This window comes from Diplotaxodon limnothrissa, linkage group LG18 (assembly GCF_057381915.1).
Source record: "Diplotaxodon limnothrissa isolate DT_005_m linkage group LG18, D_limnothrissa_male_GT1.1, whole genome shotgun sequence".
NCBI lineage: Eukaryota > Metazoa > Chordata > Actinopteri > Cichliformes > Cichlidae > Diplotaxodon > Diplotaxodon limnothrissa.
In genome coordinates this window covers 40678949-40705456 of record NC_140613.1, presented here as the reverse complement: position 1 = coordinate 40705456, position 26508 = coordinate 40678949, and the positions used below count along the sequence as shown (strand labels likewise).

The 26508-nt window shown below is 41.2% G+C and overlaps 1 protein-coding gene and 1 pseudogene across 1 annotated transcript; one reads left to right on the top strand and one right to left on the bottom strand.

Moving 5' to 3' along the window:
* Positions 1-1235: 1235 nt before the first annotated feature.
* Positions 1236-14884, top strand: crispld1b (cysteine-rich secretory protein LCCL domain containing 1b). Its single transcript, XM_085377341.1, has 14 exons — positions 1236-1502; positions 9488-9606; positions 10096-10228; positions 10578-10693; positions 11058-11158; positions 12949-13116; positions 13200-13260; positions 13375-13441; positions 13527-13657; positions 13773-13816; positions 13900-13972; positions 14225-14294; positions 14578-14711; positions 14833-14884. Exons 1-14 carry the CDS (start codon positions 1236-1238, stop codon positions 14882-14884), a joined length of 1536 nt encoding a protein of 511 aa, XP_085233467.1.
* A 3657-nt stretch (positions 14885-18541) lies between these two features.
* On the bottom strand, positions 18542-19926 carry LOC146614177 (uncharacterized; annotated as a pseudogene).
* Between the last annotated feature and the right edge of the window lie 6582 nt (positions 19927-26508).

Genomic DNA, 26508 nt, shown 5'->3' with positions numbered 1-26508 from the left:
TGAACATCGGGAACAGAGAATGTCTGCTTAAAGGAAGCGCGCGCGCACATACGCAGCGCACAAACGTTCACAGCTGTTCTAGTGTGTGTGTTCAGGCAGATGAATCAGTGCTTTTATGGTCGTGTCGCAGGGGAATAGAGGCCACCCTGCTGGCTGCTACTGCCGATGCCGTTCTTAAACATAGCAGTGAAGCCTCCCGCTCAAACACCGCTCAATTCAAAGTTTATGCAGAGTGCACATAATCAGCATCTGTTTTTCTTTGCTGGACACAGATACAAAGGATGGTCGGTATCTTCTTATATAGGAAGCCATGACTGAAAATCCTTAAATGCCTCACAGCACACTTTTACCACATGATAATTATTGTTTTTCATCGATACAGTTTCAAAATGTGCATAACATGTGAGTGGGCCGTTCTCCTAACGTCCTTCGTGTCACCTTCACGTCACTGCTGATACGATCAGGTGCCTCCTCAAATAGATCGTTCCTGGAGTTCCAGCACGCCCCTGCCGGCGTGTGGATGTGCAAGTGAGGGTCTGTGTGAGTGTGAGCGAGTGGGTGCGCAGAGGCGTGGTCCGTTGCGTTGCACGTTGCTAAGAGCAAATTTGGCATATAAGCGCAAAATGCGCAGCAGTCCGGTGCAGCCCGCTGCTAACGGTATCCAACAGGTAGCTGAACACACTTGTGAGCTCTCTGTCCTGAGTGGATGTTGCAGAGCTGTAGACCGGACTGCTTGCGCTCAGTCCGTGTGATGGATGGATTTAAAGGCTCCTTGGATTGGAAAACTGTCATTATCCAGTGAACGACAGACGGCTTAACTCTAGGAATATTACACCTGGGAGAAAGGTTGGCGCAATTTAGAGGTACACTGGCACTACACTTAGCTATTTAAAAAAAAACACTTTTTATTTATATTCCCATGGCAGAGAATACCTAGAGAATATGTGTTTATTATTCTTTAGTACTTCTCTTCTTATGTTAAAATATGTTATCTAAATAAACAGTTAATATTTTTTTCTTTTGGGTATATTAGCACATGCAGTAGTACTGTAGCTTTTTAGTAATGGCAATCCCATTAATAAGTAAAGGAATGTTATTAATAGGAGCTGTGATATAAGAGCTAAAACAAACATTTTGATTGAGCCCTCAGGCTTTGCTCTCACAGTCTGAGGCAGGCTAATAACCTGCACTGTCTGTCCTGCAGTATTCCTCGCAGCATCAGTGTTTTCCCCATCATGAGGAGGTCTATTGTTTTCCCTGGCTTGCTGAGAGTAGCGATCTTGTTCCTTTGCCTGAACACGACCATCCAGGCCCTGGCCCTCACCAACTCCACCCGGCTCGAGTCCATCCTGAACAAGTATACAAACAAAGATGAGGAGTGGTGGAGGGCCAAGCCTAGAGGGAGGAGGGCCATCAGCGAGGGAGACATGCACCTCATCCTGGACCTGCACAACAAACTGCGGGGTCAGGTCTACCCTCCTGCTTCCAACATGGAGTACATGGTGAGCACCGAGCACACAGCTATCTGTAGGCCAAGTGCACTGTGGAATATTTAACAGCTCTTTCTACTGCTTAAAAGGATAAATAGTACTAATATTAATTACACTTTGAAGTTAGAACTCTATCATGAATATGGGGTCGTGATTAAATTTAGTACTGATAACAAGCATGCTGTCCCTCCTTACAGTAATCGCTAATGAAAGAAATGTGGTTACGTTTTGGATTTGTAAATGTGTCAATATGCTGTGTGATGTATGACAGGACATTAAGGTAGACTGCAATTAAACTTTTCATTGTTGCTTTTCTGAAGCTAAAAACTCCATAGCTCTATAGCTTACGTTTATAGCTTGATAGTCTATGTAGATTTATTTCTTACCTTCTTGATAAGTGCAGTGGTTCAGTTCAATTTTATTTAAATCCCAACAACAGTTGCCTCAAGGCTCTTTTTATTGTAAGGTAGACCCTGCAATAATGCATACAGAAAAAACCCTAACAATGAGCCCCTATGAGCAAGCACTTTGGCGACAGTGGGAAGGAAAAACTCCTGTTTAACAGGAAGAAACCTCCAGCAGAACCAGGCTCAGGAGGCGCAGCCATCTGCTGCGACCGGTTGAGAGAAGACAGGACGAAGACCCTCTGTGGAAGAGAGGCAGAGATTAATAACACCTAATGATTAAATGCAGAGGGCTGTAGTGGTGATTATCTCTATCTGTTAAGTATTAAGGCTTTGTTGACCTTTCAGATAGCTTCCTACTTGTCTGAAAGGTCAGCTTTCAGCTAGTTTTAATCACTTAACTGTACAACATAACTGTTCAACCTGATATGATGGCATGTAATAGACGCACCAGTCCACCATGTAGATTTCATGCTTTGGCTCTCCAAAACATGAAATGAATGCAGAAGTTGCAGTAACAGCAGGGGGAGATATTTTATTTCAAGCCAACACGAAAATAATCATCATTTACATTTATATGTATATAATATATGTTAGCCTCCCAGCTTTATAGTAAGGACTCATACATTTGTTACTCAGTACCAACTTTGTGGCTTTAAATATTTTATCTCTCCCTGCTGGTAATGCAATTTCTGCATGCATGTATATTTCACATTTTGAAGAAGCAAAGTGTGAAATGGACACAGTGGATTGGCATGTCTATTATACGTTTTGCCGTGATACCGAGTCAAAGTGTTTTTGGTCTTCATAGTCTATAAGTTTTCTTTGTCTTTCCCATAAGTCTCTGACAAATGATATGGATTACTTTTACTAACATCCACTTCTAGAATTCTGTGCATCAGTTTTGTTGAGTGATATTCTTGTACAGATTTGCAGGTATGTGGGTATGTGTGATGCACCTGTACAGTTAGTCTGTGGATGGACATCACTAAGCAAGCTTGCTTAAGTTACATATAGTCTGTATTTACAAGTAGCACACCGTATAAATGATGCATCTTTATAGAATAGATTAGAAGCAAGGTCTCTTTCCAGCTATTCTTTCTAGTTACACTAAAGTGTTTTTCATAAAAAGGCACTTTCCTGACTCTGCCAGCTAAAGACATCAGATTAGGGAATGAAAGAGAGAAAACGAGCTTTGCAGGCCAAAGCCACCGTCTGGCTTGCTCCACCTCCTGTCTCCTGTTTGCCCGCCCTTGCTGACCCTGGCCCAGGTCCAGCTCTCACCCCCGCAGTGTTTTCCTGCCCTCTACCTCAACTATCCTGCCCTCCCTCCCTCCTCTTCCTACTGAGCCTCTCCTTGCTCTATCCCTCCATTTCTCCTCTTGCTGAGTCTTTTTCTCAGTCCTACTCACTTGATCGTCAGCCTCACAAGTTCTCTCTCAGGCTTTTCTTTAGCATCCTCCACTCTGTCTCACAAACTCATCACCTCCTCTTTCTTTCATCGCACCTCACGCAATCCCAAGCCAGTATAGGGCTGAACGATTATGGAAAATAATCTAATTGCGATTTTTTGCCCCAATATTGCGATTGCGATGCGATATGCGATTATTTTTTAAGGTCTTTGTCTTCTGTATTATTAAACAAAGACAAGCAATACATCATATAGTATGGCCAATACTATATTACATTAATTTTAAACTGTTCTTTCCTGGAAGACAGACCTCTGTTATGATGACATGAGGTGATGCATGAATTGATGACTGACATTTTTATTTAACTTCTTCAATCACAACAGTATATTTGAACATACACAATAGTTTATTTTTAGCTTACAAACATCTGAGCATAAAGTGCTGACAAGGAACCCTGGTGTAAACATTAAAATGAAAGTCAGTACAATGTGCAGATTGCAGAAATATACATAAAAAAAATCAGTGGCTTTACCACACTCAGTTTTTCGACATCTGTGAACTACTAGACAGTCATTCAATTAAAAAATAATATTAAATAAATAAAACTAATAAATAAAAAATACACACATCTTACTGATCTCTGCAGTCAGTAACATTACACATAAAGTGCAAACATAATAGCAATTGTATAAACACACACACAAACACGCCTTTAAAGTTTAAAGGCGTGAAATTGGACGGTCTAGTTCTGATTAGCGTCACCGCTGTCTCGGTGGAGTTTAATAAACTCGGCCGTCTGCTTCTTGCTATCTAAAATATAACCAGACACTGGTGTAAATTCTCGACTGTCTCATACTTCTGTTTAATAAGTTTTCTGTTTGACGTTTAGTCAGCTGTGTGAAAACCAAGGAGGAACCCACCCGGGGGATTAATAAAGTTTTATTTTATCTAATCTAATAACTTTAATCTCAGCCAAACCGATTTACTCACGAACAAACAAAACACTGAAAAAAGCCCAACAATAACATTTTTAGGTTGTCTAAGTGACTTATATATTACGTTTAACCCGAGCAGCGAAACTCCGCGGTGATCTGAAAATGATGTGCCGGGAGTTGTGCCGCTCTCGGCCGCATCAGTAACTCTCGAGCTCCCGGCTAGCTGTCGAGCTGGTGGGTAGCAGACGCCTCTGAAAACGTCGAAGCACTTTTGCAAATATGGGATATCTTGATAAACCGAGCAGATATTTGATGTTTACACAACTACTTTCTCGCCTGAAAATATGTTAAAAGTTTATTTTGTGACCCAGAAAGATTAGTATGAGTAATTTTAAAACTTAGTAGCGGCCGCCATTGTTGGAAACTGGAGTTTGGCTGGGCCGCGCTATGAATTCTGGGATATGGTAGTAATTTGGACAGCCTTCGGCGCGTCGCTGTGACGTAATCGGTCTACAAATGCGGCCTCAGGAGGATGCAGCCCATGAATTTGGACATGTCCAGAGTATAATCGCAGCCTTTGCGGTTAGAAAATTGCACTTGATCATGTCGCGATATTATCGCAAATGCGATATATCGTTCAGCCCTAAGCCAGTATTAGTTTTTATTTGAGCCTTCGCATATCTCATAGTGCACGGTGGTGCCAGTGTACACTATTTTGCCAAAAGTATTTACTCATCCGTCTTCACACGCTTTCGAAGGGTTAAGGTTAGGGTTTAATATCATGTCGGCCCACCCTTTGCAGCTATAAATGCTTCAAATCTTCTTGGAAGGCTTCATCTCAAAGGTGTTGAGGTCAAAATTCTGTGCAGGCCAGTCAGGTTCTTCCACACCAAGCCCACTCCTCCATGTCTTTATGGACCTTGTTTTGTGCACTGGTGTGCAGTCATGTTGGAACAGGACAGGGTCATCCCCAAGCTGTTCCCATGAAGCTAGGAGCAAAACGTCTTGGTACGCTGAAGCATTAAGAGTTTCTTCAAGGAGGTGAGCCCACCTTCTGAAAAACAACCCCACACCATAATCCCTGTCCACCAAACTCTCCACTTGACTCAGCTCGCTTAGCCAAGTATTGTCTCCTAGCAACCGCCAAACTGAGACTCATCCATCAAATTGCCAAATGGAAGAGCATGTTTTGCCACTCCAGAGAACAAGCTTCCACTGCTCTACAGTCCAGTAGCGACATGCTTTACATCACTGCATCAAACACTTTGTATTGTGCTTGGTCATGTCAGGCTTGGACGCTGCTACTTGGTCATGGTGACCCATTCCATGAAGCTCTCCGTGCACTGTTGGTGAGTTAATCTGAAGGCCACGTTAAGTTTGGAGGCCTGTGGCGATTGACTGCAGAACGTTGGTGACCCCTGCACACTGTGCCTCAACATCCACTGGACCTGCTCTGTGTCTTTTAGTTGGCCTACCACTTAGAGAGTGACTGGAATATCTGAATTCAGTGAATGTGATGAGTGAAAGGAAACTTTTGGCGATACAGTGAATGTTTTACGTGGACTAATCCAATGTTTCTTTAGCAGTGGATATTGTTACTTGTGGTGATGTCGTTGTAAGAAAGAGGACTGATGAAAGCCAAGTATTTAGTTTTTCAACTGCAGGATTTTGGTGCTTTTTTGAAACTTCCTAAACGTTCCCCCAATCAAAGAGACTTTATATAGTAGGTTGTATAACAAGCATTTACACATACTGCTACGCATACCTTTAAATAGAAAAGGATCTATTTTTGTTTTCTTCTTCAGTAATATTCTCTGCAGCAGTATTCTTTCTCCCAAATGTACTGCTGTAAGAATGCAGATCTTGCACTTGCACTCTGTTGCAGAGGTGGTGCTGGCCAATGTCTGGAAATGGGGCTGTAGCTGAGAAGCTTAATGCTCTTTGGAATGCAAAAGAAGACTGCTCATTTTTACGGTGACCTTTCTCCAAAGGCCAGCAGTCTATCTTCTCCTCTGCTGGATAATCAAGGGGGGAAAATAACAAATGGGGAGAATAATGAAGCGACACAGACCATTACTCTCTGCAGCAGAAAACAGAAAAGGTTGAGATTTGTGCGTTGTTGATGTCTAAGATCAATGCAGGGCAGAAGTGCCTGATAGTCAAAATTTCCCAGACCTCCTACAGCTTGTCTGATTCAGTGTTATGTGTTTGTTAACCATTAAATAAAAGTATTTATTTTTTAGGTTTAAATGATCTAAGTACCTTATTTCCATCTGTGCACTGTGGCTGTGAGAAGACAACAATGTGGCACTGGCAGCCAAATACGTGCAGACTGCATTCTGCTGTTACATTAATGGTACAGATGAAAAAAGTCGTGGAACCCTTACACCTCACTGAAACAATGCTCTATTTTTCTAAAATCCTTGCAGTATAAAGCTTGTCTATCAGAGCTGCGTGCCTGTGCTGTTCCACACACGTGTATGGAACAAAGAAGTTTCATCTACAAAACTCAACAATATTGGTCCTCCTTACAAGAAGTGATAAACAAGAGAAAAGCTCCTTAATGGGGACAGAAGGATAGTTCAAATAGTGCAAAGAGTATGAAGGGAAACATTAAAGCATGTACAAGTTTGAGATCAAGATACAACAGTATCTGAGCACACCATATGTTGCTCTCTCTTAAATCATCAAATTAAACTAAATGAAGCATTGTGGGATCATTTTGACGGAACAAAAGGTAGACAACCTTCAAAGAAGAGCTTTATAACCTCCTTCAAGCCTAGTAAACTATTCCAAAAACTATTTGAAGGAATTACAAGAAGAGCTTTGAAGCTGTGTTAAAGAATAAAAGGGCAAACCTAATATTTATTTTTCAAGTTTGTAAAATTCTGAAAAGCCAGTCAAATGAAGATTCTTGCCTTATATATTGTATTTTTATTTGTTTTTGCACATTTCAATAAATCACTGGGTTTATCCCCGGGGCCTACTCAGGACATGGAGAGATTATATTTGTCAGCTGGCTTGCAAACGATTAGGTTTCCCACCCCTCCACCCCCATTATATCTGCAGGAGGTGGCCAGGTTAGGGAAGTGTGGGCTTCTCTGCTGGTTGGCTGGGTGGATAGATGGTGCTGCATCTATCTCTCATTTTCTAGTTAAAAAAACAAAACGAGGTGGCTAACGACTTTTGTGCATTATTCCATATCATGTCTTATCACACATTACTGCAACATGCTCTCAACATGGAGTTTTAATATTGTATGAATACAATATGAATACTTAATTTGAACTGAAAATACATGAGAATTCTAACATTTACAGCATCATGTTAAGAAAACTTTGAAAACGATGCCACACAGGTAATATTAAAGAATTCTCTATGTTGTATATCTATCAGCCAAAGCTGGACTGTGGCCAAAAATCTCCAGTCCAAATATCACTTTTCCACTCAGGCATGAACAACAACTAGCACTACAGTGTGCAACAGTGTGTTAGCCTTAGTCTAAACATATGGAACGTATTATGGTGGTCAAAGCAGTTACAACTCAACACTTAAACATTATCCTATTAGTTTTGACGCGCGATAGCTCTAATGCAACTAAACAGTATGCCAGCAGACTGCACACTGCACCTATTCTTCTCCCTCCCCAACAGAGTCAACAGTAAATTAACTTTGCCGCAATATTAAAATTGCGCAGCCCCCAGTCTGCTCTCTTTAAAATAAGAGGTATGGGAGTAAGTTTCAGGTATTTTCAGCTGATTTTCTTAAGCTTCTCTGGAAAAGATGGCATCAGTCCTTAAAACAAAAAGTCTCTGTGCTCCTGTGTTTGTTAGTTACTTTCTTTTTTGGGGGGGTCTTTGCTTTTTCTAACTCTCAGATTGTTTTATGAGGCCAGAACTTACTGGAAACAAGCTGAAACAACTGCACTGAATAGTAGCACAAAGCTGTCAGTTGATGTGGTGGTCTCTCATGTGTGTGTCTGTGTGTGTTAGAGAGTGTATAGGCCTCGTTTTGACCATATGGTGTCAAATTTGCAAGAGGCATGCATACAGCCACAGTGCTTTCAAGTAAAGACCAGGTCAATGTTTGAGGTGAAATGAAATAACACTTCACATGAAGTTTGTGTGGTTAATTTTAGATCTTTTTTTTTATGGCAGCCTCAAATCTCAAAAAATGGGCCCTTTTGGAAAGTGTAAATCATTTAATGCAATGATTTACAAATGTCATAAAGCCATATTTTATTCACAATTGAGCATAGAAAACATATCAAATGGTTGAACCGAAGAAAGAAGTATTTGATCATTTTTAATTTGATAACAGCAACATATCTCCAAAAAGTGGGACAGGTCAAGAAAAGGCTGGAAAATGTAAGTGGTACTTAAGAAAACTGCTGGAGAACATTGTGTAACTAATTATGTCATGAAACTGCTGTGTGGCAAGCAGTGTGTCCACCCAAATGCAAGACTTGGAAGGCAGGAATGAATTAAAAAAGCAGCTTTACTGCTCTTACGTGCAAGGCTACATAGTATTCCTGACTGCAGAGCAGGACCAGGGACACAGATAACTAGAAAACATGAATCAGGGAAACATACAGCCAGAATGCAAGAGTAGAATCAGGACAATAAAAGTCGAGACGAAACGGGTGGGAAACACAGCAGAAACAAATCAGGACTAACAAGAGAGGGGAAGGCAGACAAGAGACTATCAAAATAAAACAGGAAATACAATTAACTCTGAGACAGAATTAAACGTGCAAACTTGACAAACACTAAAGACGGACACAGAGACAAGACTGGAGGAAGAGAAGGGAACACAAAAGGGAACTTAGAAACATGTCATCAACAAAACAAGGGGCGAAAGGCATGAAATAACAAAAAGTCATAAATACAGAGACTTTAAAATCAAACCACTAACAGGAGACTATAAACCCAGAACAAATCAAATCCCCCCCAAAATGTAAATCCATGTAAATTAGGCTGCAGGAAATGGAAAACCTCTGTGGTCAGATGAAACACATATTACGTTATTTCTTTCAAATCTTAATAGCAATAAAATATTAGCGGCCCTAACTTTAAAAGGAAAACTTCTAAGTACATTTTTTTCAAATGCAGTAACGTTTTTATCCAACAACCTGTGTGTGTGTGTGTGTGTGTGTGTGTGTGTGTGTGTGTGTGTGTGTGTGTGTGTGTGTGTGTGTGTGTGTGTTTCTTGAAATCTTTGTGGTGAAAAATGCGTGTGCTCCTCAGGTATGGGATTACGAGTTGGAGAGAAGTGCAGAGCACTGGGCTCACACCTGCAGATGGGAACATGGACCGAGTCACATGCTGACACAAATAGGCCAAAACCTCGGAGCACACTGGGGCAGGTGCGTGCAGGGAAGTGTAGCAATTAAAATATTCTGTCCTTTCTGTGTCACATGTTTGACAGCTCTGAACTAACGCATCTTTGTCTCCAATACAGTGTATTTAAAGTTAAATGTACACTTTTAAATGCAGTTTAACAGCTCACATCTTAACCCTCCAGTGCTAAAAAGTGGTAAAGTAGAGTCAGTTCTGTCTTGACATCTGTAAACAATTTCCTACTCAGTTTATTCAGTCATTTATTTTGTGTCATAATGAGTAAAAATTGAAATCTGTTTGTAAACCTCTGTAAATTTTATTTAAGACAGGAGGATGTTCGTTAGCTAATGACTTGGGATTGACCAGCTTTAAGCCAATCAGGTGGTTTCAGTCAGACCCCCAATGTCAAACCAAGAAATCTTTCATCTCAAGTTCAGAATGGACTTCAGGAGTGGATGATGTGACAGTAGCTTCATCCATCTATTATACTTTTAACACTTTTTCTATCACATCAGGGACCGGCCCCCAACCTACCATGTCCAGGCCTGGTATGATGAGGTGAGGTATTATAGCTATCCCTACGCCCAGGAGTGCAACCCACACTGTCCATTCAGGTGTTCGGGACCTGTTTGTACTCATTATACTCAGGTAATTGTCTTAGAAGTTATACAGTCACTAGTGATCATATGTTTCTTTTATTTAACAAAATCATATTTACTGGTATATAAATATCTGGGATATCAAAAGTTCTTCTATTTAATTGCAATTACAATTTGAGGAATGAGCTAAATTTAACCAAGAAAATTTGTGCAACTAGGTTGTTTATTTGCTTTAAAATGAATATTTATTGATAACTACTCACAAAACTGAGTAAAATATGACATTATATAACTGTGAATGCGTACTACAACCCATAATTACCACTGCCTTTTCTGTTACATGATACAACTCTGTTCACATCGTCTGTTTTTGTGTGTGTGTTTTGTTTTTTGTTTAGTTGGTGTGGGCGACCAGTAATCGCATTGGCTGTGCCATCAACGTGTGTTACAACATGAATGTGTGGGGAATGATCTGGGCCAAAGCAGTCTATCTGGTCTGCAACTACTCCCCGCCGTAAGTTTTCACCCAGGACATGAACACATTAGAAAATGTTTCCATGCTGCTTCAGTGAAAGAAGAGAGGAGTCAGAGGTAAACATCATCATTTGTAATGAGTGAGTCGCTCACGACACAGGTCTGTCATCAGCAATCACAAAAATGATTAAGCAATAACAGAAATTTACAAAGGCCAGAAGGCATGCAGTTACTTTATTAGATTTTTGTTCCTACTGCGTACATATTTTAATTTCTTTACATGGAAGAAAAGCTAAGAAATATACAACAAAAGGTTCTGCACTTCCTGGCAGGTTACAACTGTGATAAAAAAAAACAGTATTATCATTTCTTTTGTTTGTTTTCTTGTTTGTTTGTTTTTCCAGAGGCAACTGGTGGGGTCATGCTCCATACAAATATGGGACTCCCTGCTCTGCTTGTCCAGCGAGCTATGGTGGGGGATGCAGGGACAACCTCTGCTATAAACGTGGGTTATTGCCTATTTATTTTTGTACATAACTCATGTGTTATTCACATGTTTATTATTATCTTTATTGTATTTTAGTCATTTATATCACTGTGGAGGTTTCCCATGATTTTGACCATTTATACTGAGCCAATGTATGTTTGCACAGTTAAATCAAGAAGAACTAGATAGGTAGATTAGAGATTAGATAAAACTTTATTAATCCCTCGGGTGGGTTCCTCCGGGAAATTCGGTTTCCAATAGCACAGCACCGACAGAAGTTACAGAATGTGAGCAGAAATATACCATATATACACACATATATAAATATAGAGCATACAAAAGGGATAAATAGAATAAATGGGAATAAGAATACAAGGGAATTGCACATTTCAAGTATTGTGAGTCTATTGCACCGTTGGATGTGAACAAAAAGTATTGCACAGTGAAGAGGCACTACAGCTTAGTTGTTCCCCCCTCCTTTGTCCACCTGTTCCCTCTCCCCTCCAGAGAGGAGTTAAACAGTCTGATGGCGTGTGGGACAAAGGAGTTTTTAAGTCTGTTAGTTCTTGTCTTTGGGAGAAGCAACCTGTCACTGAACAGACTCTTCTGGTTGTTAATGGCCGTGTGCAGAGGATGCCCAGCATTGTCCATAATGTCCATCAGTTTCTTTAATGTCCTTTTCTCTGCCACTGTCACCAGAGTGTCCAGCTTCATGCCGACCACAGAGCTAGCCCTCCTGATCAGTTTCTCCAGCCTGGATGAGTCCTTCTTTGCTGTGCTGCTCCCCCAGCACACCACAGCATAGAAAAGTACTCCAGCAACCACCGACTGGTAAAACATCCTCAGGAGCTTCCTGCAGATGTTAAAAGACCTCAGCCTCCTGAGGAAGTAAAGTCGGCTTTGGGCTTTTTTATACAGGTGCTCTGTGTTGCATGACCAGTCCAGTTTATTGTCCACCCACAGCCCGAGGTACTTGTACTTGTTGACCACCTCCACCTCCTCCCCCTCTATCTGAACCGGCAGTGGACCTTCTCTGGACCCCCCGAAATCCACAACCAGTTCCTTAGTCTTTGAGGTGTTGAGTTGCAGGTGGTTTGTGTGACTCCATGCGACAAAGTTCCTCACCAGACTTCTGTACTCCTCTTCCTGATCATCCCAGATACACCCCATGATGGCCGTGTCATCTGCAAACTTCTGAATGTGGCATAATTCAGAGTTGTAGCAGAAGTCAGAGGTGTACAGGGTGAAGAGAAGAGGGGACAGCACAGTTCCCTGTGGTGCTCCTGTGCTGCTGACCACAGTGTCAGACGTGATGTCCTTCAGCCTGACGTACTGTGGTCTGTCGGTGAGGTAGTCGGAGATCCAAGCCACCAGGCAGGGGTCCACCTCCATCCTGTTTAGATTCTCCTGGAGCAGACAGGGCCAGATGGTATTAAAGGCACTGGAAAAGTCAAGAAACAGGATCCTGACCGTGCCTTTTCCTGTCCTGGGCATGTTGTACCTGTGGTCGGAGGAGGTTGAGGAAGAGCCGCTCTAGAATCTTCATAAGATGCGACGTCAGTGCCACCGGTTGGAAGTCATTCAGCTCATCGGGCCGGTTCCTTTTGGGAAGATGTCTTCTATAGGGCGGGCACTCTCCCCAGTCGCAGACTGAGATTGAAGACTCGTTGTAGCGGCTCCTCAAGTTCAGCAGCACACGCCTTTAGCATCCTAGGACATCCTACTACTACTAATACAATCAGAAAAGTGCACAGAAAAATTTATTCAGCTCCTAAAAATTGAATAACCGCAACGGACTGTGTTTTCAGACGGAGGTGTTGACAGGCGTCCGGCTCCTGAGATTGAGGAGACCAATTACATTGAACCCGAACCAGAACCAGTAAGAGACGGAGAGCCCCAACCCAGGGCCCAGGCACCAAGCACCTCGCCCAGTGACAACCTGGAAAGAGACATGGTTGTCAGCACAGAGCAGATGTGTAAGGATGAACTCCTATTACTATAGCTCCCTGAGTAACAGATATGAATACAATATTAATACTGACGAGTTTGTGTACTTAAGGCCAACAGGTGGACTGTGAGACCAAGCTGAGGGATCAGTGCAAGGGAACAACCTGTAACAGGTAGAAGATGATGTGTATAGATGAACTTATTATCATTAACACAGATGATTAGTAGAAACAGACTTGGCTTCAGTACCACTATGATCTTCACTTTACTGTGGTTTCTGTCCATAGATATGAGTGCCCACCCGGTTGCCTTGAAAGGCCTGGAAAAGTAGTTGGGACTGGATACTATGATATGGTAAAAACTCACAAGTAACAGCACTCGATGTATTCTTTCATTTATTATTATTTTGTATAAACCAATCTTTGCGTGATTGATCCAGCAATCCAGTGTGTGTGGAGCTGCGCTACACTTTGGTGTTATTGACAATGATGGAGGATGGATCGATGTGACCAGACTGGGCAGAAAACAACATTTCACCAAGTCATACAAGAATGGTATTCAATCCATTGGGTATGACTCGGCCTCTGTATTTGTGTCTATTTATTAAGCTTCATACTTTGGCTGTTTAATTGTGATGGATGGCTATAATACATCAGGCTTACTGCCATTTTTGTCAACTTTACAGGAAAAACAGAAGTGCAAATTCTTTTAAAGTTGAGTCTGTGCCTGGTAAGAAGTTCATTTCTCATAGCCACAGAAATACTGTAGCATATTTGTTTTGCTGTGCTTCATCAGCTGTTTTTTTTTCCCAGTCAAGGCAGTAAGATGTGATACCACTGTGGCGCTTTTCTGTCCTTTCAAGAAACCTGTACGACACTGTCCCAGGTAACGTGTGTTGATTACAGCTATGACCTTTATGACCACCAAAGGTAAAAGTGGTGTCACTACTGTCTGTATACATACATTTTTGTGCATCTTTGAATTTCTGTCTTAACAACTGGTGCGTACTTTATCATTTATAGTTTTCTTCCTCTTTTCTTTTCTTTTCAAAAACTGGTTTAAATTTGAGCTGATTAGTCAAGTTTTGTCTGGAAACAACGGGCTCTTTGACCTTACCTTAGCTCTGGCTTTTCCCAGGTTGTATTGTCCTAGGAACTGTTTGCGTGAGAGCCAAGCACGAGTTATTGGGACAAAATACTACTCAGATGTAAGTTTTTGCATTATTGTCCTCACTTTGGGTAACAATAGTAATTTGTTACTTAACTTATAAGATAAACCAGAAGACTTCACACTCAGATATCAAATGCATTGCATCTGTAAGGCCTGAGGTTAATGCAGCCTTAATTACTGTTGCAATTCAAACCTCTGCTCAGTTTTTAACAACACAAGCAGCTGCATTTGATAATGTGAACACACAGAGTGCCACAGTATAATGCTGATAGGTTAGAGGTGCTTTTCTGCCTAACGACTCATTGTCTTGGCCCATCCAGAAGTCGAGTATCTGCAGAGCGGCCATTCACGCTGGAGTGATCAAGAACGAGTCAGGAGGTTACCTTGATGTGATGCCAGTGGACAAGAAGAGGCATTATAGCGGCAGCTATCAGAATGGCATCACCTCAGAAAGGTAACATCTCATGCAAGCGTGGAATTTTATTGTGCGTATTTGATTGGCATGTAGAGAGATGTTTTGTTTTAAAGGTCCATGCTTTTCATGTAACGTGTCCTTTTTGCTTTTCCTCTTCCAGCCTAACAAACCCCACAGGAGGAAAAGCCTTCAGAGTGTTTGCAGTCATCTGAAAACCACTCAAAAGACAAAGTACCCTCAAATCCAGCTTCATCCACTTCAAATCCAGCAAACCTACTCATTATCAATTTACAACCTATAATTATGTACATTCCTACAGTGAGCACATCAGTGTTACTGATACTGTCACTAAAAGTGTAACTCAAGGCTTTGCTTCTATCTTTGGCCATGACTGAATCACTGTCCAGTAATAATGTAGCAAAGGATGTTTGGCAAATGATGTCTTCTGTCTCATATCTTTCCCTGAACATCTTGAGCTGACCATAGACATGATACCACGACAAGCTGCTTTTAGCTTTCAAAGCTGTGTTTAAAGCATCAGATTTATTACCTTTCCAGCAGCTTGACATTTTAAAAAGACTAAAATCAGCTGTGTTTGCTGACTAATTTAAAAAGCGCACGCATCACATCTATATAGAAAAAAGGAAGGTAAAACACTGTTTCAATTTAGTCAGTCCTAGGTGTGTCTATGGAGGAACAAATTGGCCATATTAACATAATATAAGATAATGAAGTATAAAATGACAAAAGAAAATCCAAAACATATATATGTTATTACACATACTGTCTACAAATCTTAAATACAGAGTCCTTCAAATATGCAAAGTGGGTTCCTCATGGCATAAATGTATCAGTTTATCACAATGCTGAAGTCATATTGTCAGTTTAACATGCACAGAAAGGAATTTTAAATAATGATACAATTTTGAATTAACATCAGAGAATCGTAGAGTTTACATAAAGACACAATACTTTGAGAGTCATTCATCACTGGCACAGAAATTATTATTCGTTTCGGTTTTCTGATACGTCTGGTTGGGGTCTCCAAATATTCTGTCTGGTTATAGTGTTAATATACACACTTAACATGGATATTACATATTTTTGTATATAATGTTGTAAATAATACTGAAAACACGCTTGCTATTCTCCTCTTTTTAATGTACAATTTAACAGCCATGCAAGTCAATGCACAGTAATTGCCACAACAGCTTCTGTATGCAGAACATGCATCTGCCCCTCAAGCTTTTATATTCGCCATAGAGTGAATATGTTGATATGACTGTAAATATTGTATGTGTGCATGTGTAACAGATATTTTTATATTTTATTCCGCATTCCTAGCTCTTGGTTTTGTTTTGTTTTTTACATTTTTATAAGTGGACCTGGCTGGCCAGGAATGCGCATGGCATAATCTTAATTCCCAAAAATTCTTAAAAAGTATTAAAAATGTACAAAAGTATATATTGTGTCATTCTCTGACTTTATTAGACACTTTTGTGATTAAAAAACATTCAGCTTGAATGACTCAGCAACCTTGTAGTGTGTAAATCCTGCTAACCCCAAGTTAAATCTGCTCCTGGGTTTACATTGTATTACATTACACATGTTTTCAGTTCTTGCGCACATATGGTTGTGAACATGTGGCTGAGTGGCCACATTATTTTAATATCAGTCCCTTCAGCTTCCAGATAGCCTGAGGAATGCAGGCATTAACATTTCAACATCATCTCAAATTCAGCTGCTGAGAAAACTTGAGAGAAGTTTCTTTCTCGCAAATTGTGGGTGTTTCCGGGTACTGAAGGGAACACGGAGGAAGAGAAAAGTGCCTGTTTCAGTTCCAGCCAGTAGATCTTATCCACCGGTTGGCTTATGCGTGTTTTAAACATAAGAAAAGCACTTACTGAAATACAGAATTAACAACAACCTGTCAATCTGACAGGTTTTGGTGAAAGAGGGTGTGTGCAAAAAAGAATAAACCCATAAAATATTATTTTTGTTGATACTTGAAATTGTTTTGTGTGGTTTTTTTTAAGTTAATTTTGGATTCATTTGAAGAATGAAAAGAGAAATCAAAAATATCCCATTTCCAAATGCCACAGAGGAAGTCTGGCATTTAGCTCGTGTTAAAGGTTTTATCTTTCGCTCGCGGTTCTTTATCACTTCTGGTTTTTAGAGTGTTTGATCTCAGCTCTGTGATGTCAATGTACTCAGGCCCCCTCGCTGTGCTAGCAGCCACATGCACAAAGACCAACTTTGTGTTTTGTTGATCTCGATCGGTTCACTTCCCAGAGTGCATTTCCGCTCCTTCCTCTGGACTGGCGCTGGGTTTTAAGGCTCTAAAGCAACCTCTTAAAACTCCTAAAAAGCAACACACACTGCACTCATATAGACAAAGATGCACAATTATATGAGGAAAACACGCAAAACACTGCTTTACAACAAAAGTTTTAAATCATGCACACAGACTGGGTACAACAGAACTGCTGCGAGCTGCACCTAGAAGTAGACATGACCTCTTTCAGAATGTATAATTACATGAAACAGCTATGAAGCAAGATTATAACCTGCTTACTGGGTTTGGTCCAGGTATCCTGGAGAGAAAAGCCAAGCATCACAGTGCTGTTAAAATTCACAGGACTCTGTTGCAGAGGTGGCCGCTGGTGTAGGACCTCGGTGAACTGCTCGAGTCGGTTACTCAGCTTGTCAGTCAAAAACAGGCCATTCAGTCAGTCATCCACTGTGCCAGTCAAATAGATGCTTATTTGGGTCAGACAAATAGCCACCGTTTAGCCAAGCAGTCTATTAAGCAGTAGAGAGGCTTTTTAGACAGTCAACCAGACTGTCAATTAAGCAAAGGTTGGACATCTGGTTCTTTAAAGCCAAGTGCATCATATTTGAAATATTTTCGAGATTTCAGACTCCTGCATCAGCGATGTGATACCCCCACCAAAAAGGAAAGAAATTGAACAAAAAAAATTAAACCCCTCAAAAATTAAATGATATGATTTTTTTACCTATTTGTTTTATTCAATAAATGGTTCAATAAACACTAAATTTTCCCCAAAAAAGGGTAATTTTCTGGCTATTACATCATGGTTCAGCCTTTAAAGGCCTACTATAGTGTTTAGAAATGTTTAGGAGCATTCAGTATGAAGTGGCAAACATTTCAGCCAACTCACACACATTAACTTCACTGCATTTGTACATGTCTAACATAATATGTAGAGTACCAATATATAAAGAGGGATCATTTTGCTTTGTCAGTGTAATTAGAACCAATCGGTGTTTGAGTTACTGCCAAAAACAAACAAAAACTGTCTGACTGCTTCACTGTAAGAAGTCATCTATAGAATCTACCCAATAAATCTGAGGTAACAGTTTGCATTGACTTTTTGGGGTAGATTTAGTTCAATATATTGTGTATAAAATAACTTCAATAAAAAGCTATGAAATACTTAATTAAATTGGGTAAAATTTACCCCATATTTATGCATACATTCAACAGCTACTTACTCATTGAAATTAGGTCAAATTATCTCTTGTTTGCTAGTTGGTAATACCTGATAATTAGTAATAAAATTTATTTATTATCAGTTGATAAACATTACCTATTCATATAAGGTAAAATGTACCTCCCCAAAAAAGATATTCAAATGGTTCCTCATCTCAAAATACAGAATAAAGTGCAACACAACAGCTAATGCAGACAACACTTTCAAAGGCCACTCAGTCCATTTTAAAAGCCAAAAGCACAGAAACTCTACAAGGTTGTTTCTGTGCATGTACGTTATCAAACATATGGATAGATAGAACAGAACACTAACACCAACATGCAATAGTTTCTGTGCTTGCTGTCAGAAGAAAAATTACAGCTCCATCAAGCTATGTCCTCTGGGAACAAGAGGGGAAAGGTGTGTGCATTGCATAAGCTTATTTTTGTTGTTCAGTAGTTTGGCCCCGTCAAGTTCCAAAAGCAGTTTTTGAAAAGTGTCAGATGTGTTCTTCAGCTCCTTCGGATATTCGAGGTTGAGGGCATATATCAGTCCCATCAGCAGTACACATGCCTTTGTTCAGCTTCCACATCCCTCCATCACTTGGTTTCCCTCAATCACAACGGACACATCTGATGGATCCTCCTCAGCCATGATGTTGTGGATCACGATCACCTTCATCATATTGTCTGTGTAATCCTCACATTCCTACGTGTTAAAAAGAAAGAAACAAAAAGCATGCACACGTTTTATTTTATTTAAGATGCTTTTTCAATATATTTCAGTTGATCTAAAGAGGGGAGTGGACAGAAGATGAATGGAGAAGGGGAGAACAGGGGATAGGGGAGGACAGGAGAGAAGAACATTAGGATCCCTTGAGTTAATAAGTAAACTGTTATCAATATGACAAACCTGGCAGTCATGAAAAAGATCTTCTTGTCTTTCCCCGAGGTAGCTAATGAGGCAGCAGATAAGGAGATCCCTTTTCTTCTCGATGCTCTGTGTCTGTAGGGAGATACAATTTAGTGAAAAGACTAAGTCGAGTGATTTACTTACATTAAGACTGAATTACTTAAAAACGAAAACGTGGCTGATGCCTCTCTCCAGCTTTCAACAGGTGAGAGGCTGGGTACACCCTGGACAGTCAATCACAAGGAAACATAGAGACAGACAGGATAAACAACCATGCACGCACACACTCAAACCTAAGGACAATTTGGAGAGACCAATTAACCTAATAGCCATGCTCTCTGACTGTGGGAGGAAGCCGGAGTACCCGGGGGAACCCACACATGCACAGGGAGAACATGCAAACTCCATGCATAAAGACCCTGGGCCGGGATTTGAACCCAGGACCTTCTTGCTACCCACTGCAGCCCTCCATAATTACATATTTGTGAAAAAAGTCAAATAACATACGTCATTCAAAGTGTCCAGCAGAGGTCTCATCTTGGAACCAGCAGCTCCTCCTTTGGCATCCACAAGCTGCAAAAGACCTGGTGTGTACTCATTTCAGCATGAATGTCTCCACCAAAGAAACTGTGGTGATGCGTCTGAACTCTTCGATGAGCTAAGAAGTAAGGGGACAAAAAAAATGACATTTCAATTTGTTGACATTTGTTTTTTGGTGGATAGGAATAGTTATCTCACATACTCACCTGAGCCTCAGTGAATAATGCTGGCCACCTTTCTTTTAACTCACCCACAGAGGGGCAGAGGCTGACCACTCCAAGTCTTCGGCTAGAGAACGTTTTATTCATTTTTTCTGCAATTATCTTTGCGTTGTTTTTCTTTGTTATTTCATAAATTAATTCCAGCCTCTCTTTCTCCAGTGTCTCTTGGGTTTCTCCAGTAGGATGCGGAGGGAGATAATTAACCTCTGCTTTTTTGGGCTTTTTTACATTCTTTGATGGCACTGCATCAGCTGGATGCTTCCTTTTTAAGGCATTAATTTCAATTTCCGGGTAAGAAAATTTTCGAGATCTTAGCTTGGCACGGTAATTGTGCATCTTGTTTTTTATGCGCTGCTGCCAGCCATATAAGCCGGCAAATGATCCTGGCTCCTTAAGACACGCAAACTTTGAAACCAAGGCTTCAGGCACTGAGAGGATCTGCTGATTGGTTGGGTAAGCAGTGTACGAAAAAATTACTTTTGCAAGGTCTTGCATTGTTGCTGATTTAACACTGGCATCCATGAAAGGTCTTCCAGTGTTGCGATATGAGTTGTTTGCCTCAGCGAGGATTAGTTGTATGTCTCGGGAAAACTCCGGTACTTGAAATGGCACTGGCCACGCAGCAGGGCGACATGAATCAGGGAGAATGATGGTGTCACTGGACCTTGACGATGCGCAGTCGGACACCTGTGAGAGTGCATCATGACTGGCAGGGCAGATGTCCGTTTCAGTAGTACTTGCAGGATGGGTGCTCACTGAAGTCGAAGAGTTCAATGCAGACGATGATCCTGATTCACATACTGGTTGTAAGTCAAGGGTGATTACTGGCTCAGTGGCCTTGTCATACAAGTCAGCAGTTGAGATGACACTAAAAACTGATTGTCAAAGTCTTTGTCTTGGTATAACAGTCCAAATTCCCCGTGTATCCCCATCCACTGTATTAGGAATTCCTGTTGGAAGTGTCAACTTATGAATGCTGTGTTCTTCTAAAACGACTCTTAACTGGACTGCCATTGTTGTTTGGTTTGTGTTTCCTCAGCTGTAGAGACAGAAAGAAAAGAAATTGAGACAGGTTATTAATAGTTGATAAGCTTACATGCATATATTTTCTTCATTATCTTCTGCCAGAGAAATAAAAGCAGAGATTTAGTTCAGTAGAATTTTGAATAAATAATTTTTGATTGTCATTTTAAGAAGAGGGAAATAAGGGCAATAGAATAGGGGAGAGTTGAGTATGCATCACATACTTAACCCTCAAAGTCATCTATATAAAGGATGAGTGGGAGTTTAAGTTCGTCTTCACACCAAAGGCCAGCACTGACAGTGTTGGCCTTTGGTGGTTGTAATCGTGGGTATGATACGCAATCATCGATTGGTGTTTTCTTGCCATTGTCATGAGGATGTTTCTACACCCAGTCTGCCTCACAATCCTTTTAATGAATCGATGTTTGGCTTCAAATCGCATAGTCCAGAAATGTACAAGTGGCCCGTAAACAGTTGTAAGCAAAGGATAGTGCTCGAGAAAGTGATGTTTTGGTCTCAGTTTGTCCTCTGGGAACACTTCTAAATATCTGTAACGGTGTTCTGAGATCTTACTTTGCATGTATCCTATTGTGTGATCTGTGTGGAGAGGAGCCATGACAAGCTCAACAACATCTTTCAGGGTCAACAAAACCTCCCAAGCAGGCTAATCTTCTGGTACTTTGTCACCAATCATGAGTGGTATCATTCTCAACAAACACCAGTTTTCGTGTGCATTACCTCCTACACTTTTTCACGCTGTGAAATTTGGGGCAATGGGTTGTGGACAGTTTGTTTTGTCACTCCATTTGTAAGGAAAGCAACGGATGGAACGGTTGAGCTGCTCAAGAGATATGTATTTCTTCCTGATTACTCTGTCTTCCATCAAGACAGAGTGAAATTTCAACAGGTATAATCCCTTCAAGCAAATCATGCAAAGCATCTGGGGGATAACCTGATGAAGCATGAAAGTGACTGAGTCTGTCTGAGATTGGACACTTGTCTTTTAACTCCACAGTGGTGAGCTTTTGCAAGCTCAGACAGTGCTGCTTTGACATGGATGGCATAGTTGGACTTAGTCCGTAGAGGAAACAGTCCTTCTCCTACTTCATGCTCCTGGATCTGTGACCTTTCGCCAATGCAAAAGCGACAGAAATGTGAAGCTGAAAAGCTTTCAACAAACCCGCCTATTGAGTGAGCGCCAAGATTGTCAGCGACCCTTGACCACTTTGCCCAGACTTGAAACAAAAATACCATTATTTTCAAAGGACTTCAAATCTTTGAGCAGTGGGTCCAAAACTTTTGCATAGCCAAACTGGTTGACATCATTTGCCTTGCATAAAATGGTTAAGTAGATGGAAGTCAGTGTCGATCTCAATGCGGCAGGTATGTCTGCAAACACCCAATACACAGCTGTGACTTTATGCTTCTTGCGGGATGCTCCCAGAGGGTTGCATATCTCAAAGTCATCTATATAAAGGATGAGTGGGAGTTTAAGTTCGTCTTCACATAAAAAGCTGTTTTCTCTTAGCAAAGATCCATCATTAAATGATTTGTATTCCGAAGAGACATAAGATGGCCTTTTGTTTTGTAATATTGTGTTTTGAATGTGTCTGTTGTCCACAAGTTGAGATAATAATGGGAGGATTGGTATATACTGAAATGTTTTATTATCTGTACTATCAAGTATGTACTCAACAGGTTCAGTCAATGAGAGATGCTCCTTTCTAAATTGCTCTCTCCTGAACTGACTGCTTAAAGGCCCTTCCACTCTTAAAGCAGCACAGACAGGGCTTAGCCGGCAAAGGTCTTTGACCAGTTCTGAAATCACTGAGTCTTTCAATGTACAGCCATGTTTTCTCAAAGTGCTCAGAATTATTTCTTTAATGACGGGACCAGATGCAGATGCTGTAAGGAAATGAAGTTCCTCTACTAGTTCGTCAATGCATGAATTGGAGACATTGAAAATGCTCTCCATTTTCAGGAGGAGTAGCCCCACTTTCTTAGTAATAATTGTGTCCTCATCCTCCTCAAGGACTGAGCCACATTCATTGTCATCGTCAACAATGTCACATTCTTCATCCGGGTTCTTTTGGTATTGATGAAGAACATTAGTCTTGAAATCTTCCAAGGAATGTGGGTTGTGTTTTCTACTCTTGTGGCTGTGGAATGTTGTGTATTTGTTAACCTTATAATCACAATCCTCAAAATCACATGGCACAGTTTCAAACTTTTTTAGATGGCCACCAAGATGTTCAAAAAACTGCCTCTCACTGTCGAAAGAGCATGAATTACAGACAATGCACGTGAATGAAAGGATGTTGCCTGGCTGGGATGACTGTGAATGATGCCTTGACAATTGTGTCCTTAATGCACCCCATGTCTTGACAGTGCAAGGGCAGTCTGCATGAAGGCAGGGTATGGAGTGGACTCGACCAAAATGCCCATGTATTAGCCTGACGTGTTTCAGCAGGTCTAATCTTTTTGTGGTTGTGAAGTTGCACAACTTGCATTTCCAGTTCATTTTCCCATAACTGAGGGCTTTGTGTCATGGTCCGGGTGAGTACAGGGTTTTTCCACTCCGCTGGGCTCCACCTTCAGGCAGAGACTCCAATCAGCTTCCACACCTGGTTCCAATCAAGTCACCAGCATATAAGACCAGCATTCACAACAGACCTCTGCCAGATCTTCTGCTAACTCATGACCCACCTGGCAGTCGCGTTTCCCAAACTACTCACATCTCCGCCTGGACGCTGGTTCTGTCATCTGGTTTCTTCCTTTCCATCATCGGACTACACCTGCCTGCCTCCCTGCCAAGTCCCTCACTCCAAGCATATTCTGGATCCTCTCTGGACACTCCTCACCCGGAACCCCCTGGACACCCCCTCCTCGCATGACACTTTAAACCTGCAACGCTGACTGCGTACCTCCATCCAAGCCGCTGCCCCTTTTTTCCATTCCCCGGATCCATCCGTGAAATCTAGCACCTAGCCATAGCACTCAGAGTTTCATGTTCACAGTTTGGCCTCACAGTTCACAGTTCATAGCATTCATAGTTTCCTGTTTTGTAAGTTCACTAGGCACTTGTAAATAAAGCACTGTGTTCACGCCCGTTTGCCTCCCTCTGTGTCTGCATTTGAGTCCACACCCACAGCCTGGCCCTCTCGGCCGTAACACTTTGGTTAAGATTAACCACATTTTTAAGGTCAATGTGATTTATTTCTAGGGATGGGTACCGGTGTCCGGTGCCATGATGGCACCGGTTCTGACATAAACGGTAGTAACCAGACCGAAAAGCAGCGCACATTTCGGTGCTTTATTTCGGTGCTTTTTTTCCCCTGAGCTGTGATACACTTTAGATTCTAGCCAATCATTTTACGTTTCCCAGGATAGTAGGCGGGGCCAGGTACGTACGTTCAGTTAGAGCAGAGCTACAGATTAAAAATGTCCAAGGCGAAGCGGTCAAAAGTCTGGCTGTACTTCACAGCAAAATATGCAAACTCAGCAGCCTGCAACAAGTGCTTTAAGCTGATACTGTGATACTGTCAAAGGAGGTAACACCTCGAATCCGATGAAACACCTGGCGACGCATACCGTTTTTTTTAAAAGCCGAGAAATGCGCCGTATTTGATAGCTTGCTGCGAGACCTCACACTGTGCACGTTGGGTGGGTTGCCAGTTATCGGACCCGGAGCAACATCCCCCAAAAACCCGAAGAATAGAGTCCTGGCCCCTAGCCCTGCCAGTGTAGCAGAAATGATGAGGATGATGATGCAGCAGCAGCCGTTCTTCTCTGTGTGAGTCGCTTAATGTTGTTCGAGTGTAATTTACGTTGAGTAGGCTAACCACGTTATTACATTAATGCATGTAAGGTGAACTAGCAAACATCATCATAGCTACATGCGGCTGTCCTCTTGTTTGATGGCAGATACTCCCTTCACCCTGGCCAAAAAGGCTAAAATGACCAAAGAAAAAGTGGAAAACAGTTAAACATGAGAGGTTTTTGGACAAAGTTTGTGTTTTTTCCATTGTTTAAGCACTGCTTCCAGCCAAGAGTGATACCATATATGCCACATAGCTGCAGAAAAGGCTAACATTGTTATCTTTTTACAAAAAAAAACAAAACAGCTGAACATGAGAGGTTTTTGGACAAAGTTTGTGTTCTCCATTCTTTAAGCACCGGTTCGAGCACCGTTTAAGCACCGGCACCGTTTCAAAAGTACCGATTTGGCACCAGTATCGGATAAAACCTAAACGATACCCATCCCTATTTATTTCATTTAGAAACTTGCATACCTATAAGGGATACACTGGGGGTGGGGACGTGGGTGGGTGCGTCAGCCCTAGAACTGGTAACAGAGTCGTCTATCAGTGAGTCTCTGCTTGTAAAGGACACACGTGAGGACCTGAAAAAGAGGGCAAATAGTGAGTGTCCACATACACAGATTCTTCATGCAACAAACATAAGAAAATACATTACACAAAGGAAATTTTCAGATATGTACCTGGTTACAAGTTATTTATCTAACCTCAAAATTTCTCTGAGTCTCTTTAATGAAGGTAGAAATTAGGTGAATATTGTTCTTCAGTTTTTCTTTGCTCCTCTTATCTGAGAAGTCTGTCTGTCTGTTATACTTAACATGTCTGACACCCATACTGAAGACAAATGGTGGGGGTGTAGTAAGGAAGTTGAGGGAAGCAGACAACTCCACAGGAAGAGTCTTTTGTCTCTTTGAGGACTCTGGTAGGTAGCAAGGGAGTGTGAACCTTAAAGTGTGAAACAGCTGTGTACTGCCTTTTGTTCCTGGAGAAGGTATTTAACTGAAAGCCATGCTGGGCTCAGTGAGACTCTGCTGACCGTCTGTCCCGCGATCATGCAGGGACTTCATCAAGCTTGGTTGTCTGTTCTTTGTGTGTTTGATTAAAGAATGTTAGCTACCGCTCACCGCTCGTCTGCAGCTTTATTTAAATGGAAAAACTTCCACAACAGGCACAAAAAAGCTTTTTGCTAAAAAAAAAGATTTAGAGCAGAAGTTTTTTGCACTGCATTTTAAAATGAGAACATATTGCATTTATTTACAATTAAAGACACAGAGCAGGAAGTGTGTTACTGTTTTACATCCACAGACACACAAGAAAAGAAGCAGGCAACATGAGGTCAAGTTATGGCAATTTTATTTGTGTATTTCAGTACATGTATTTAGATTAGAGTTTTTAAAAAAACAAGCAAACGTCCCAAGAAGAAGGATGGGGAGAAAGAAAGGTGGAGAGAGGGGGAAGGAGGAAGAAACTATTGATGCTGCTGAGTCAGTTCTTTCTCAGCAGTCTGCTCCAGAATCCCCTCCTGTCCTCGGGTTGCTTTTCTTTTGCCTTCAGTTCTTTTAAGGTTTTGTTGAGCTGCTCCTCGGCATCTTTAAATTTGTCTTTCAGCTGCTGTTTGGCCAGTTTCACTTTGTGTTTGAGGAGCTCTTTAGCTTCCTTTTTGTGCTTTCGCATTTCTTTCAGTGCGTCTTTGCAGTCTTTCTTGGTCACCGTCATTTCTTTCTTGAATACCTTCACCTCAATTTTCCCTTCTGCAAGTTCCTCTTGCACTTTCATCAGTTCCTCCTTCATGTTTTCAGTGTAACTCTTTGTATCTTCCATTTCTTTC

Excerpts from the sequence above, each read along its gene's own strand:
- crispld1b (XM_085377341.1), top strand. The coding sequence starts at position 1,236 with ATGAGGAGGTCTATTGTTTTCCCTGGCTTGCTGAGAGTAGCGATCTTG. Across the intron at positions 1,503-9,487 it reads CTTCCAACATGGAGTACATG|GTATGGGATTACGAGTTGGA; the intron begins GTGAGCACCGAG and ends TGTGCTCCTCAG. Across the intron at positions 13,973-14,224 it reads CCTGTACGACACTGTCCCAG|GTTGTATTGTCCTAGGAACT; the intron begins GTAACGTGTGTT and ends GGCTTTTCCCAG.